Raw genomic sequence first — 17,197 nt, forward strand, 5'->3', positions numbered from 1 at the left:
AAAAAAAAAGGTAAAGTCATGCTATCATATGTTTACAATTTTTTCAAAACTATCCATTGGACAATATTTCATTGTCACAATGTATATTTATAAATACAATATATACACAAAGCTAATGCAGGAACACAATTGGAGCGAACGACGAATTTTGCCCTACGCCGCGTAAATTCGTCGTATGGAACACAATACCGACGAAATTATAAAACAGCTGATGAAGTTGTTTATAGCATGTTTCCATTGAAAACCGAACAATGTTGTTCGCTCTCAGAATTAGGTACACGAATTAACCCGTTCACACGGCACTATTCGTAATTCATAGCAAAATAATTCATTTTTTCAAAAATTTTGTTTGTTGATTTTAATGGGAATTTATACTAAAATACATTAAATTCTCACTAATATGAGTAGAAGAAATGATTGTTTTTCTCCCAAAGATTTATTATATCATTAATTTTATAATTTTCATTCATGTTTTCAACTTTTTGTGTAAATGTTGACATTGTCGCAACTGTTCCATACGTCTGCTACGACAAGCTGTGGAATGGTCAACGGACTATCTCTTCTGGTCCTGTGCCGATATTGATATTCTTACTCGAAAAGATTTCAGGGAAACTTGCTCAGGTAATGGCAAATATTTCCCCTCTCGCTGCAAATGCGAAAAGGGTTTCTATGGACCCCAGTGCCAATACAAGGACGAGTGTACCAGCAATGCCGATTGTGGCATCCAAGGGAAATGTATTGACATTCAGGGAACAACTTTGCCACGAAAGCAATGTTTCTGTAATTTCGGTTGGTTCGGACCCGGCTGTAACAAGAGATCGCCCTACAAAACCACGGAAATGGACCTGTCTGCCTACTCGATGAAACAACTGTCGCCTGACTATCAGATGTACTGGCGTCTGATGGAAGAGCAAAAAGAAATTGAAATTGTACTGAAAGTGAACAGTACAACATGGGTTGGTGTTGGCTGGAGACCACGATCTTCGACAAAGGAATGTAAGAATTTCCCCCTGATTAGAGATATTGGGGATTTGACCACAACCATTGAAAGTTCCGGTTCCGGTTCAGCTTCTGCAGAACCTGAACCAAAATTTGAACCCGAACCATCATCAGAGCCCGAACCCAAGTCGGAACCCGAACCATCCTCTGAGCCGGAACCAAAATCAGAACCAGAGCCCGCCTCCGAACCTGAACCCAAGTCAGAACCCGAGCCTTCTTCGGAGCCCGAACCCAAATCAGAGCCAGAACCATCTTCGGAACCTGAACCAAAGTCAGAGCCTGAACCAAAATCAGAACCAGAACCCCAATCTGAACCAGAGCCTACTTCAGAACCCGAGCCTCAATCAGAACCGGAACCTTCGTCCGCTACGAAATCTAAACGTGAAACTCATTTTGAAGATGTTGCAAGACGCCGTAGACGCGATGTACCAGGTAAGTGCAATCAGTTTTGTTTTCTTTTTCCCGTCTCAATTTTCCTCAATACAATACAGTGCTTAGAATACATTACATTGCACAGTATTGCACCGCTGCACCTTTGCTTACAATTTGCACATACTCTGAAAACGCTTTCTCTCTCTCCCTCTTAATAATTCTGAACAAATATTGAACAGATACACAATATGAGCCACAGTCACATCCCGAACCCACATCTGAACCTGAACCAAAATCCGAACCGGAACCCACCTCGGAACCTGAACCAAAATCGGAACCGGAACCAGAACCATCCTCTGAACCGGAACCAAAATCGGAACCGGAGCCAACTTCAGAACCAGAACCTCAATCGGAACCCGAGCCATCATCCGAACCAGAACCAAAATCAGAGCCGGAACCATCATCGGAACTTGAACCCAAATCTGAGCCGGAACCATCGTCGGAGCCTGAACCCAAATCTGAGCCGGAACCATCATCTGAACCCGAGCCCAAATCAGAGCCCGAACCTTCATCTGAGCCAGAGCCAAAGTCAGAACCGGAACCCTCATCTGAACCAGAGCCAAAGTCAGAACCAGAACCTACATCTGAACCCGAGCCCAGATCAAATGGCAGACCAAAACCGAAGCCATTCTCCAAACCCGAACAGGAACCCTCTGCTGAGCCCGAACCCAAGTCTGCACCTATCAAACAAAATGTTGCACCACAAAAGAAAAACCCAGGTATATTTTCATCCATCGAACACTAACACACACATAACACATTGCTTCGCTCGTGAAAACTCCTTCAAATTTACGGGGTTGTCACACATCCACGAACTAACCCCCAACCGAACGCTGTGACACCCTCGCAAAATACCATTATTTTCACTTGGTATTAAAAGATTGTTGTTATTCTTCTTCCTTTTCCAGATGCCAAGTACAAACTGAATCCCTACACACCTCGTCACGATTTCAATCCCATGGACTGCACCGATGTGATCATCGGCACTGCCCGAGGCATGGCCAGTCGTGTGGGCGACTACTACAGCAGAGACAGATCGACTCCAAAACTTGATGAAGTGTTTGGCGGCAAACAGGATCTGACTCTGGCCACAGGCTACGAAAAGGATGGTGTCACAACGATTATATTCCGCAAGAAACTTACAGCCAGCGAGCCCACAGATCACTCCTTGACCGACACTTTGACCCATGTCATTTGGGCCAAGGGTCAGGAATTGAACAACTATGTTCACATACCAGCCTCTGGCATGGAAACCGATATGGCCGCCATGAAAGAGTTCTATTATCCGGATGAATTGAAATACCATGGCCACAACATGCAGCGGGGTGTTGCCCTAATCAATTTCTTCGGTAAGTTTCGCTGAAACTATTTAAATTGCCCGAAGCTGTAATTAAGGAAAAAATGTTATTTTAGAAAAAGAAAAACCCAAAACAGTCGACGGTGTGCCCGATGAATCGGCCAATGTTTTGGACAACGATTGCTTTGGCCACTGGAAATATCCTGCAAGTTGTTCACCTCAGAATCACACGTGCGAATACTATGTTTCGTGGGAGACGATTGGTCGGGGTGACGAAATGCGTTGGCACATTGAAACTTCAAACACCCAGACCTGGACTGGCATTGGATTCAGTAATGATGAGAAGATGTCTCAAACGGATTCCATAATTGGTTGGGTTGATCGCAATGGACGCCCCTTCCTCATGGACACCTGGATCAATGGTTATTCTTCTCCCAAGCTGGACGACCGTCAGGATCTTTACAATGCCGAGGGTCGCATAGAGAAGGGTGTAACCATTTTGGAATTTACCCGCAAAAGAATTAGTAACGATGCTCAGGTAAGGGGGTTGAGGTGGATGAAGCTACCAATTATGGGAAATTTAACATTCTCAGTATATCTCAGCATAATTAATGAGAGTAGTGACTGATTTATGCACGCTCAGACGAAACGACTATGACTACAATCGTGGAATTTGGCATAAGGATCGCTTTTGGTGCAATGGAGTACAATTTTGAAAATTCGAGCCAGAAGGATACAAAAAATAGCCTATTGTTCAAAGCCATATGCCAATGTTATTGAGCAGTCGGTTAAAGCTAGAAATCCTGATTTTTGTATGTGGGTTGGCCAATTTCAAAATATTGAGGAATTTGGTGTGAGGGTGTGGTTGGGATTGTGAAGATTGGGACGTGAAATAAACGAAAAACAATAAAAAGTACTAAATATCTTAGAGTTGGTATTGAGTGATAGCAATTTGAAATTTCGTACCTAGGTTTGCCTGTGATGAATATAATTGTGTGGAGAAAGTTCTTAAATGTACTAAATATGCATATGAGGAGACCGACTATACCTGGAATGTTGGAATTTGATATGAATGTCACAAACCACACAGGCAATATTTTACAAAGGATTTTACTTCCTTAAAAGCTGAACTACAGACAATTTGGGCCGAAAATATGGCTAAAACATTTAGAATATCTTTGATAGGTCAATGCTGTTATATGGGGGTTCACAGAATGTGCACCCATCTCCGAACTTAACCTATCTATGGATTTGTTCGAAAGATATTTAGATTACAACAGACAGACGGGCACCGTCAGATCAGAAGCCATTTTTATACTGTCAGCCTTATGACTACAGAGGGTATATATCATTTGTCGAAACAACGGTTTTAGACCCTAGGTCTCTTTGGACCAAATACGTTTCAGGTCATTTGGAGTCGATGTAAGGTTGTTCGTCTGTCCAGACTCTCGAAGGGAGTATCCAATTTGATCCAAACCTGGTAAATTTTAATATTATCGTCAAACTTAGATCGAGTTCGGAGATGGGCAATATCTCACCAGAAGGAACCTCCCCACAAAAAATCAACATTTTCACAGAAAAAGGGCAACATCGTTCCACTTCATAAAATACCTCCTCCAAAATGGGTCAAAGTTATAAATTATTACAGCTCTCATTAAACTCGAAATAAGCATCCGATTCTCTTCTAATTTCAAATATCGGTTCACTCCTTCTGATACTATCCCACAAATGAGTCAACATTTTCAATAACCGTGAAGGTCATAAATTTAGATCATTTTCAAACTCTGCACATCACAATATTTTTATCGTCACAAGATCAGGTGTGAAGTTGGAATATATCAGACCACTCCATCTGGTAACCCCGCCCACAACGGGTCTAAATTTTGAATTATTATATCTCTCATAAAATGAGAAATAAACATCAGTTTCTCTTCAAATTTCACACAACACAAAGTCGGGTGTGAAGATGACAGATATCGGCCTACCCTTCTGGTATCTCCCCCGCAAAGGGTAAAAATTTAACCTGCGAAACAAGTCAGCGATTCTCTTCAAACTTTGTATATCTAAAAAATTCCATCAACCAGAGATCTGATGTAAACATAGAATATATCGAGCCACTCCTTAACGTACATCCCCCACAAAAGATTGATTTATAATTGTTCCCATAAAATTGGTAATAGATGTCTCACTTTTTGTAAATTATGCAAATCCCAATATTTTAATCAGAAACCTCAATCATATTTCAAAATTTTTCAAAAATGATCACATATCTCATAAAAACTTCAAATCGGGCACGGTCAGTCAGTTTGTAAATTTTAAATAAATGATACACTATTTTAATACGTTCCGATTAAGCAAAATAAAATGTCAACACAGAGTTGAAAAAATCGTGTTTCCTTTAATTTCCAGGATTTGTCCTTTACCGATGATCATTGTCTCTATTTGTTCTTCCCTGTTTTGGGTGGTGCTTTCAATGCTGTGAACAAAAAAATAAGGAAACATGAAAATATTCCCGTTGTTTCACCGACTCGTGTTTGCATCAAATCTTGCGGAAAAGGTAAATAAACATCAGTGACATTAGCAAATGTCAAATTATTTACAATTAATTGTATTATTTTTGTTATTTGAAACAGAATTATTAGATGCCGGTAGTGCCCCAACTACACCAGAGCCCAATCGTTTAGTTTATGCTGTCGGCGTTAAATTAATGAACCTGGCTGAATCCTTTGAAGCACCAGCCCCTGGTTCGGTAGAATTCAAAAATTTGGCTGCCACAATTTCAGATTCATTCAATGGTGTTTTGAACAACATACCCGGTTACTATAAAACAGATATTTTAGGTTTTGAAAAGTAAGTAGGACTCTTTCGAAAGAGATTTCATTTTTTAAAACAAATTTGGGTTTTCAGAGATGGCGCTACTTCCATGATTGCCAAGTTACAGGCCATGTTCGATAAGGATGACTATGAGAAGGGTTATGCTGTCACAACCAATAATATTCCCCTGGAAGAGTCCATGAAGAATGGCGAAGTAATCGAAATGACCTTAAGAGAAACGATTGCCTCCGGCAAAGTTGGCTCATTAACAGTTGATCCACAATTTTTGGATTTCAAAGCTCTGGAATGTAAGTTGTTTTTCCATTGATTTATAATTCTAAAAATTCTTATAAAGTGTGTGTGTTTTGAAAATGTTGGAGTTTAACCATTTTGTGATCGCTTTCCAGACAAATCTATATCCAATTCCGATGACGTCAAATTATCATTCTTCGAGTTGTCTGAAGTTCGTCTGTATATTGTATTGGGTCTTATTGCTGCTTTAGTTTTTATAGCACTGATTCAGGCCTCTTGCACCATATACAAGACATCTCGAAAGAATAAATCGAATAAGGTAAGTGGTGGCTAGGCGTGTCATAGGCCATTTGTATATACCAACATAAATTGAAAATTATTATTTAATAATTATCGTAACGAGTTTGGAGATTAAAAACATATTTGAAACTTATGTTATACTATGTTTACATTAGAGCTTCTTTCCGTGATAACTTTCTTTATGAGGGTTTACCATGGTAGAAGAATACAGGTTGCTTTGCTTATGAACACTGATATGTCAAAAATTTTAATATTTTTTTCAAAAATGCGTAGATTTTTATATGTTTTCCTATACGACGTCATTCAGAGGTTGTTATAAAATGCTGTTTTTATTATATTTTTATATTTTATATAATATTATAAATTTTAATAACTTTTCATTCAAAATTTTTAATTCCAAAATCGGCTACCTGAATTCTTCTATAATGATTTGAAAGTATGTTTACATTAGAGCTTCTTTCCGGGTTATACTTCTTTATGAGGGTTTTATGATAGAAGAATGCAGGTAGATGCGTCAACGCTTGGGAACATTGATATGTCAAAAGTTTAAAAATGTTTTTTTCATGTTTCCTTTTACGATGCCATTCGGAGGTTCTAATGATATGCATTTTTCAATATTGCATTTTAACGAATTTACATAATTCAAATTCAAAAATTTCAATTTCAAAATTGGTTTGACAGTTCATTGTTTCAGCAGCTGTGTCGATGCTCGATTCTTCTACCATTGGGTTAACTAAATCCGATAAACTATAAACTTACTATTAATTCATGCTATTAATGCCATGTTCAAAATTGCGTTTGAATCACGATATTCGACGTTAAAATTACGTACACAAGTTAATTTTTTGATTTTTATGAAAATTTTAATGAAAATGCGTTAAGTATGCATCTGAATTTATTTAATTAAGTACTATAATAGCGCGTTTGTACCAAAAATCATTATCCGGGTTAACCATCATAAGTGTCCAATCATGAATTATAGTGATTGACCAATTATCAGCTTTATCCCGGACAAAAATTTGTATATAAACGTAGTTTAAGATTCAAATCCCTATCCTGGTTAACCTTGATAATTGGAAAATGACAGTAAAACTGACTATTGAAAACAAACGCCAAACCTATTGTGATTGATCATGGTAGATGAATTCAGGTAGATGCATCGACTCAAAAAATTTAAATGTTCGTTCAAATATAAGTAGATTTTTATACGTTTTCTTATACGACGTCATTCGGAGGTTACTATAATTCGCGTTTTTCAGCAATTTTTACAAATTTAAATAATTTTTTATTAAACATTTTCAATTCCAAAATTGGTTTGAAAGATCATTGCCACAGCAGCTGTGTCGATGCGACTACCTATATTCTTTTACCATCTGATTGACCGAGTACCACAGAGAGAAATTTTACGTTAATGCGCCCAGCCCGCCGTATCGCTTATTTATTGTTTTTACCAAGTTAAAACAGTTTTTCAAATATGTTTTTTAATCTCCTATGTAGCATCATCACATACAATACAATTTCATAATGTAATTATAAATACATACATATTATATTATACTATTATTATTTGTACAAACCATTAGTAAATACATTGATAATGACAAAAACATATTCAAATGCTGTTTTCAAAGCTCATTTATGTAATACCCGATGAATGGCGGATATATCAACAGAGGCAACATCAACGCTACTACCAGCCTTCTAGTGATCTATAGATTCCAACAATTCCCTCCAACCACCCATTCAGACATCAATCATATTCTCTCTCTAGATATCACCATAGCCTCCTCCTACCACAACAAGTCCTGCAATCAACATTTGTGAGATCAATCAAATCCAATCAATCAAACAAACAGTGAACCAAACACCACTAACAGCCAATCGCAATCTTGACTATTTACCATTGATTTGTATTTCTTGCCAAATACAATGAGTCCTTTCTCGAATCCTCCAGCACACATGTGTATGTTAACTTTCGTAGTAAATGTTCGACATGTCAGTGCATTGGTGTGTATATCAGTGTGTGTGTGTGTGATAGATACAACTTCTTACTACTACTACTGCTATTCAATATCGGTAATTAAAACAAACTCAAACCTATCAACCTTGTTATCCCTGTATTATGTTTTCCATGTGACTACTATCGTTTTAATGCACACCATTTCAATTCTTGTTCTAATCTTATGTATTCTCTCTAAAATACGAACACCGACACTTTTTACATACTAACAACCTAAATTATGATTGAAAGCTAGACACTGGATTTTTATTGCCATTTTGAAATTACGCGTTTTGCCAAGATACTTTATTAATTTAATGTATAATTAATGAAATCTGACGGTCTTGTTCCGTATAAACAATCTATAATATTCCAAAAGTACACATTCGTTCGGTGTCTTCATTCAATCTGTACTTTAGGTTATTAATATTATTTGTTTAATGTATCCACTTCTATCCCTTTATGTATCCTCTGTACCATTCATTGGCCCTACTCATCTCGATCTGTCCTTATACCTAAATATTTTAGTTTTCTTTAATTTCCGAAGCAGTCAGCATTTGTTTTATGCTATTTTGTTTTGTATTTTTATCTTGACTAAATATTGAACTCTAAATGTTTCTAACCAAACGCATTCAGAATTTTTACTAACTAATAATAGTGTTTCTCAATAAACTTGACTAATTCTTCTTTTAAACTTATTTTATAATTTTGATAATACAATCTCCATCTCGAAACACGAAGGATATAAATATATTAAATTTATATTACAAATACGTAAACGTAAACCTTTAAATTTTCGTTAGAATTTGCATAGAGAACTATAGGTATCGATATTGGAATCAAAAATATGAATAAGGGCAAAATATACTGCAGTCCGGTTGAATGTTGTTATTGAGCTTGTAAAGGCGGAAATATATAAAACGCTTTTTTGACTGGTTTAAGTCATCGGCAAGCTTCTTCGAAAAATAACAAAAAAGCATAGGGTCAAAATCGAACTAAGTCAACTTAAAACACCTTTGTCCCTCTACGAAGAAGCCAGACAATGACTTAAGGTGGGAATACATACGACGCTTTTTTGGCTGACTTAAGTCTGCGACTGGCTTCTTCGTAGAGGAACAAAGTAGTTTTAGGTTGACTTAGTTCGATTTTGGCCCTGTGCTCTAAGCCAGCAAAAATGCGTTTTAAATTTTAAGCACCTTAAGAATCAAGAGCTACCATTGTTGGAGTCATTATACATTATATGGAGCACATACATTGAATTTAGTTGAAAATTGTAACTGAAAACTTCCAAAAACGGAAAAACAGAAGATAGCTTTATGTGAAGCTCATACCAAAAGGTGGGCTTATAGTGCACATTCTCAGCAGGAAGGGTAAACGTGAGAATACATAAAACGCTTTTTTGACTGGCCTAAGTCATCGGCTGGCTTCTTCGGAAAAAACAAAGGAGCGTAATGCCAAAATCGAACTAAGTCAACTTAAAACTCCATTTTTCGTCTACGAAGAAGCCAGTCAAAAAAGCGTTTTATATATTCTCGTTTTTGTAAATTACTTTATTACTTGAATTGCAGCCAAATTGATTAGAAAATTCCATACTGAAACATAAAATTGAAAATCGGACTATCAAGTTCATTGTCAATAACATAATTGTGATTTGAAATTCAAAGAATGACAAAACATCAGTTGTGCAAAAACTGATAAGTTTATTCTCAAATTGTCATATTTTGACCGACCTTATGTAGGCTATTGTTGCATGTAACCTATTCCAAAATTGGACTTTAAATTTTTAGAAATTTGAATAATTTTTCATTTAAAAATGTCAATTTAAAAATTGGGTTGACAGTTCATTGTCCCACCAGCTTTGCGATGCGACTACCTGTATTATTCTACCATAGTTTTGAAGTTTGTTTTGGTTGCAGCGAATTCAAATTAAATTGACAGATGGTTTGGTAATCAGCTGAGCTGGAAGGGGACCTTATACTTTGATCATGAACAACACTGTTGATTAAATTATATTTTTCGATGAAAGTAGGGCTCGCTGTGATCGAAAAAGTACCTATGTACTTTACTAATGTATTTCCCAATTGAAATGTCGTACCACACGATGTGTACAACTTCTACATGTGGAAAATTTGACACTACATATGAAAATGAATGGTCAGTTCGAAAAGTAAACAAAGAGGGACAACAGTATACAATTTTGACATTTAACTGTTAAAAATACCTACCATTTGCGCTATCAATCTTCCAGCCTTGCCTTTGTCATTAAACCACACATTTTACCTCTCCATTTTTTCTTTGATCCACTCTTGTTATTATGTTCTTTTTCAATTTGTTACGATTTACTGTCGTTGTAAAATTATAGGCAGTAAGGAAACCGAACAACCCAGTATGTATGTGGTAGCAAAATACAACCCTGATTCAAGATAATTTGTCTTGTGTAAACGCCAGGTTATACAATTACACTTGTTAAACATAAACTGGGCTCCCTCGATTTTTACAACAGAACTATAATGGTTTCCGTCGGCTATAAAGTTGTGCTAAACAATGCCAAACTCACTTATTGAAATCTTAGTTTCTAGAACGGCGAAAAACAGTAAACATTTGTAATCATACGAAGTGTGCATCGCAAAACTAAACTTGTAAACTTGCAAAAATATCTATTTCTTGTAAGTACAGGAAATTTTAGATCAAAGATAATAAAATGTTGCGTAAATAACTCAAATCAAATGATTCAGCCTTGAAACTGTAAATAACATATGAAATTTGTTGAAACATATAGCCCAGGATGATAGAGAACGGGTGCATTGTGTCTTGTGTTGCGTGGAGAACACCTAACCTAACACAAGACGGGTCACGTCCATTCAACCTGGGCTGTTGTGTTTCGAGTTTACTTTTGTATCAACTTGCTTTCATCATTTCCATCTACTAATCTCTTCTAATCACTATCTTCACTTTAAATTCACCATCATATCACAAGCACTTTCATTTCGTTCGTTGGATGTGACAAAATAGCATAAACTCAATAAATGACTGAAGCCTGTGATGATATTCTAATCATGTAAATGCAAAAAACAAACAGTGTTGATATCCGATGTACAAATATATCTGCCCTAATCGAACATTGCCTATGAATGATCTAAGAAATTGCTATTGTTGTTTTTTTTTTTAATGAAGAAAATAAATTGTATGAAAATGCTGACTGGTTGAGGATTTTTGAAAAACGTTAACACATTCTAGAATGATATTTACCCATTTATACGATTTGCTTGCAGGAAAATCTCATCCAGAATTCAGCATGGAAAGAATACTCGTCGAACACTAACTACGCCTTCGATCCTTATGGCGAAACTGAAGAAAAGAACGGTACTTCGCACAAAGACAAATCTTCACGTAATCGTCCCTCTAGCAGTCAGCAGACAACACTACAAATGTCCCATTCGCCAACCAACAAATCGCAAATGTACAACGGCAACGCTGGCAGCAACGGCAATAATACCCAAGAGTACCGCAGTAATGGTCGTTCGCATCGCAGTGATCGCGAAAGGAATGGCCACGCCCACAGCAATGACCATCAAACTCCATCGGCTTCATATACACGTGGTGGTGGCAGTTCGTACACCGACCGGGCTTATTCGCTGCCACGACAACAACATATGCAGCAACAAGCAAACATGCAACCCTCAGGGTATTACACGCAGGATCGACGTGATCGCAGTGCCCATAGAAATGGTGCTCACTATCGTGATCGATCACGCGAGGATCCACGTTTGGTGTCAAATGGTGGTGCCGATACGCCAGACTTCTATTTCATGCCATCGCAGCGTAAGTATTCGGGTGAAGTAGTACGTGTCTATGTCGATTATAATAAGGATCCAAAGCACTAAATATTTTTGTTGTAACAGAAGTGGTGCGTTAGGGTAATTAAAATTTGTTAAACAATCAGAAAATGAAAAATTAGTCACTTATTATTTTTTTATTCAACAACGAAGCCATGGTAGAAGAATACAGGTAATCGCATCGACACATCTGCTGGGACAATAAACTGTCAAAACAATTTTGGAATGAAAAATTTTGAATGAAAAATCATTTAAATTCGTTAAAATTGTTAAAAAATGTATATCATAACAACTTTCGATTGTCGTCGTATAAGAAGACATTTAAAATTTTTGACATCCCAAGCGTTTATGCTTCTACCTGTATTCTTTTACCATGAACGAAGTCCTGTCTAATAGCACGTTTACATACAAAATCTGTACACGGGTTAACCGGGGTAATTGAATCGCAATAAATGTAAATGTAACGCATATCATATTTTGTGTGATCTGTCAATTATCAGGGTAAAAAGTACGTTTACATACAAAATGTCTATCCGGATTAATTCCGATAATTGATCAATCACAATAAATTTAAGGTATGTAAAATATAGCCAGATTTATTGTAATTGTTTAATTACCAACGTACTTTAAATCCACCCGGGTTAACCCTGATAATTGACCAATCACAATAAATGTACCATACTTTCTCCATCGTCAAATTTATTGTGATTGGGCAATTATCAGGTTTATACAAACCTCAGGGTACATACAAACCTTTACCCTTGTTAACCGTGATTATCGATCAAAAATAATAAATTTAATATAAGTTTTCCATTGACAAATTTATTTAAATCAATCACGTTCTAATGCTTAAAGCAGATCAAGATTTGTTTGTAAACCCACTTTTTGATAGGCGATTTAAACATAAAACAAACACCCCTTATTCATGACACATTCATAATCAATTCCAAATAATTTATAACAATTTCAATAATTATAAGTAATCAAAAACAAAAAAACTGACAAATTTCCTTAAACACACAATATTAATAATAGTTGAAATCTATAACCTCTTAACTCTAAAATAAATCTGTCAATTACATCGAGAATGCGTTAAATGAAATTCGCTGGTTGTAAGATTTGACGCATGCGTAGTGGAATCGACATTTAAAATCCACTGGATTCATTATATGTAAACGTGCTACATTTTTATCCAAATGTGGTTTTTGTCTTCACAAGTTAAAAACTTTTTTAATGATTTAGTGAGCAATGGTAATGTTTCAAAATAAAAAAAACATCGTCGACTGCAGTGCCTTCAAAAATGATTTAATCTTCAAACAACTACTAATTTTACAGTCTTTATTTATACCCATGGTAGAATTGAAAAGGTAAAGCCATGCAATCATATGTTCATATGTTTACAATTTGACAACATTTCATTGTCAAAATGTATATTTATAAATTCATTGCACATACACACATCAGAGATGGGAACCTGTTTTTTATAGAGTGAAATTTGTCAAGGTAAATTACAGAAAATGCAGAGATGGGAATGCTTATTTGAAATGACTTTACCTTCTTAATTTTGCCATGTTCATACCGTTCAGTAATGTCAGTTGGGCGCAAGTTGTTTTTACTTATTGATAAGCAAAACAAGTACCAAGATGACAACCGATTCAATGTTGTAGAATATGTTTACATTACCTAATATTCATCATGATAATCGAAAAATCAAGATTAAAAACTTCCATTCCATTGCCTATAAGTACGTTTAGACTTATTAAATTGAGTGGAATTAAACTGTAAATTTCCTTGAGTATACGTCAAAAAAATCCACTGGATTTACGAATACGATTTACGTGATGTATGCGCCATGGTAGAAGAAAACAGATAGTCGCATCGACACAGCTGCTGGGACAATGAACCGTCAAACCGATTTTGAAATTGAAAATGTTGAATAAAAAATTATTAAAATTTAGAAAAATTTTTAAAAAAAATGCATATTATAACAACCTCCGATATGTGTCGTATAAAAAAAAAAATTTAAAAATCTACTTATTTTTGATAAAACAATTTAAAAATTTTGAAATATCAATGTTCCCAAGCGTTGATGCAAATACATCACCTCGGTCATAGCGAAAGTCAAATGTTAATGTCAAAATTTATCTGCTATTTGGTTACATTTCGTACTGGGATTTAAATTACAATAATTTTTTTTCGGCTCGTCTCTCATAAATGAAGTGCCTATTTTTCCCATGACTTTGGCCATGCAGTAAATTCTTTCGTTATGTGGATATTTTTTCTACTAAGGTCACGTTTCGTCGCATCAACACAGCTGCTGGGACAATGAACTGTCAAATCAATTTTGAAAAATTAATTCAAATTCGTTGAAAAATGCATATCAGTACAAAATCCGAATGGCATCGTATAAGAAAACATATAAAAATCTACTTATTTTTGAAAAAAAAAAAAACGTTTTTAAATGTTTGACATATAAATGTTCCCAACCCGTACTCTACTACCATGACAAATAGCAAAGTGTAAACAAACATTAACATATATGGCCTGTTCCAGAACTGCAAGAATTACAATTTATGATATAAATTATAGCAAACCTAGTAGATTCTTGCAGGTTCTGGAACAGTATAGTTTCATTTTGAACAGGTGGTCTTTAAAGTACGTTTACATACAATCTTTATTAACATTGACAGTTGGCCCATCACCATAAATTATGTAAAACAAACATTAAAACTACTTAAATTGGTAAACGTACTTTAATCTAGTCAGTGCAATATTATTTGATATTGTAAATGAGGACCTAATTTGACAGACTCCTTTTCTCAAAGGAAGGTCACATTTACATTGTCGTCCTTTGTAAATATGTTAATAATCACAAAGGGAGTGAATTTTTTAATGCGTATGCAATGCAATGAAAATGACAGTTAAAAAATACTGGCTTACCATGGTAGAAGAATACAGGTAGATGCATCAACGCTTGGGAACATTAATATGTCAAAAATTTGTAAATGTCTTTTCAAATATAAGTAGATTTTAATACGTTTTCTTATAAGACGTCATTCGGAGGTTATTTAAATATGCGTTTTCAACAATTTTTACAAATTTAAATAATTTTTCATTCAATATTTTCAATTCCAAAATTGGTTTGACAGTTCATTGTCCCAGCAGCTGCGTCGATGCGTCTACCTATATTCTTCTACCATGCTGGTTTACGTACAAATATATGACGTTTATAGTTTTTATTAAAACTGATTAATGTTTACGCCAGCATGAGTATTTTCAGAAATACAATGTAAACCTGACCTTTTGACGTAAATGTAATATTTAAACAAATTTGCAGAATGTTAAAAGGAATGAAACGCATTCAAAATTGTGAAAGGCAATTATTTATTGTTTTTAAACTGATTTTCACAAAAATTCTTACAACAAATGCATATGTTAGATAAGTCAATTTATAATTTGCTCTATTGTTATATTAGAAATATGACAATTAAATACATCACCTCAAATCAAGTTTAGTCACTGTTAAAGTTTAAACGAAGACATAAAGCAATACATTATCATAATTATAAATAAAAAACGAAACATTTCAGAGATTAAAATAACTGCGAAATTGTTATAGTATGCGATATACTGTCATGTAAATATTTGTTTGTAATTTAGCCTAAATGAGAAAGATACAAAATCAATTCATATTCGTTATTGTATACCCAAAAATACACAGAAACTAATTGTTCAAAAAATGACATGGAGAATGGCTTTGTTTACAAACGACATTTTCTTTCAGTGTAGTCCATAAAATGCTTACGCGTTGTATTTGCGAATAAGTTTTATATAAATCCATGGCATAGTCACAGATTGTGTATGTTTATTTTTTTATTGTAATTTGTACGTATGTATATTTATCCTTAATTATATGCATAAATATAAATAAAACACCCACATATAAATATATGTATAGCAAATAATTAATTATTAGTTTTTTTGTTTCAATATTTAAATTTTTTCTCTTAATTAGTTTGTTTAATACTATGTAAAAATTAATATCATTATTTTTTAAATGTTTATTAAATTTATTAAATGAATAAGTAAATAAAATGTACAAAAACATGCAAAACAACTTGATTTTTATTGATTTATTTGATTAATGGTATGATAATTGTCATAAAAAAGTACTTGAATTGAAGCCTACCCTACCTTAAGATGGCAAAAAATAACCAAAAATTATAAATCAAAAAACCTGACGTAGAGACAATTGATGTTGAAAAATAAATGTTTATTCACATTGGTGGTCTGCAGCAAGGCCGACCGAACTTCTAATACCCTCCACCATTTCGAAGGAACTAGAAAATTTTCAAAAAAAAAAAAATCCGAAAACTACCCCTTAAATTAAAACCGTTACATGGGGACTATACGAAGACGTGGACCGGCATACGAAATCTTTTGTCATAGGCTATAGTGCCCATTACGAAATTCGAATGCGAAATTTTTTACAATTACGGCGATTAATGTCGCAATCATGAAAATACGGAGTATCGGGAGGTGCTGTCATATGGGGGCTATACGAAGACGTGAACCTGCATAGACAATTTTTTGCAATAGGTTGTAGTACCCATTAGGATCTTCCAGTACGAAATTTGAAATAATTCCGGTGAATAATATTGCTGATATAATCAAAATACCGGATTTCGGGAGGTGCCGTTATATGGGGCTTTTCGAAGACGTGGACTTGCATACAAAAATTTTTGCCATAGGCTGTAGTACGCATTTCGAACTTCAAATATGAAATTTGACACGATTCTGGTGAATAATGTTACTGAAATCATCATAATATCGAATATCGGGAGGTACCGTTATAGGGGGCTATACGAAAACGTGGACCAACATGGCCAATTTACAAATTTATCTCAATTCGTTTGAAAGATAACGTGATTACAACAGACAGACAGACGGGCATCGCTAGATCGAATTTTACGCTGATCCAGAATATATATACTTTGTAGGGTCTATTATCAATATTTCGAGGAGTTACAAACGGAATGACAAAGTTAATATACCCTCCATAGAATGGTGGAGGGTGTAATAATGCATCTTCCATTGTATTATCAAGAGCAAATAAAAGTGTAAGTTTTTTTGTTATTGTTCGAATGCAAAATGCAAGGAATGCCTTTGAGGAAACCTTCACGACTTTAGGTAGATGCATCAAGGCTTGGAAACATTGATGTGTCAAAAAATTGTAAATTTCTCTTCTAATATAAGTAGATTTGTATA

General features: G+C 35.0%; 1 protein-coding gene across 1 annotated transcript; it reads left to right on the forward strand.

Moving 5' to 3' along the window:
- Positions 1 to 500: 500 nt before the first annotated feature.
- Positions 501 to 16,046, forward strand: LOC131800563 (uncharacterized; the record flags this gene model as incomplete). Its single annotated transcript, XM_059127616.1, has 9 exons — positions 501 to 1,431; positions 1,611 to 2,150; positions 2,340 to 2,780; positions 2,845 to 3,266; positions 5,138 to 5,285; positions 5,362 to 5,578; positions 5,636 to 5,850; positions 5,950 to 6,113; positions 11,366 to 16,046. Coding segments are annotated over 9 exons (3,690 nt in total), but the record flags the coding sequence as incomplete, so codon positions are not given.
- Between the last annotated feature and the right edge of the window lie 1,151 nt (positions 16,047 to 17,197).

The sequence above is a fragment of the Musca domestica genome, unplaced genomic scaffold, assembly GCF_030504385.1.
Source record: "Musca domestica strain aabys unplaced genomic scaffold, Musca_domestica.polishedcontigs.V.1.1 10, whole genome shotgun sequence".
Classification (NCBI taxonomy): domain Eukaryota; kingdom Metazoa; phylum Arthropoda; class Insecta; order Diptera; family Muscidae; genus Musca; species Musca domestica.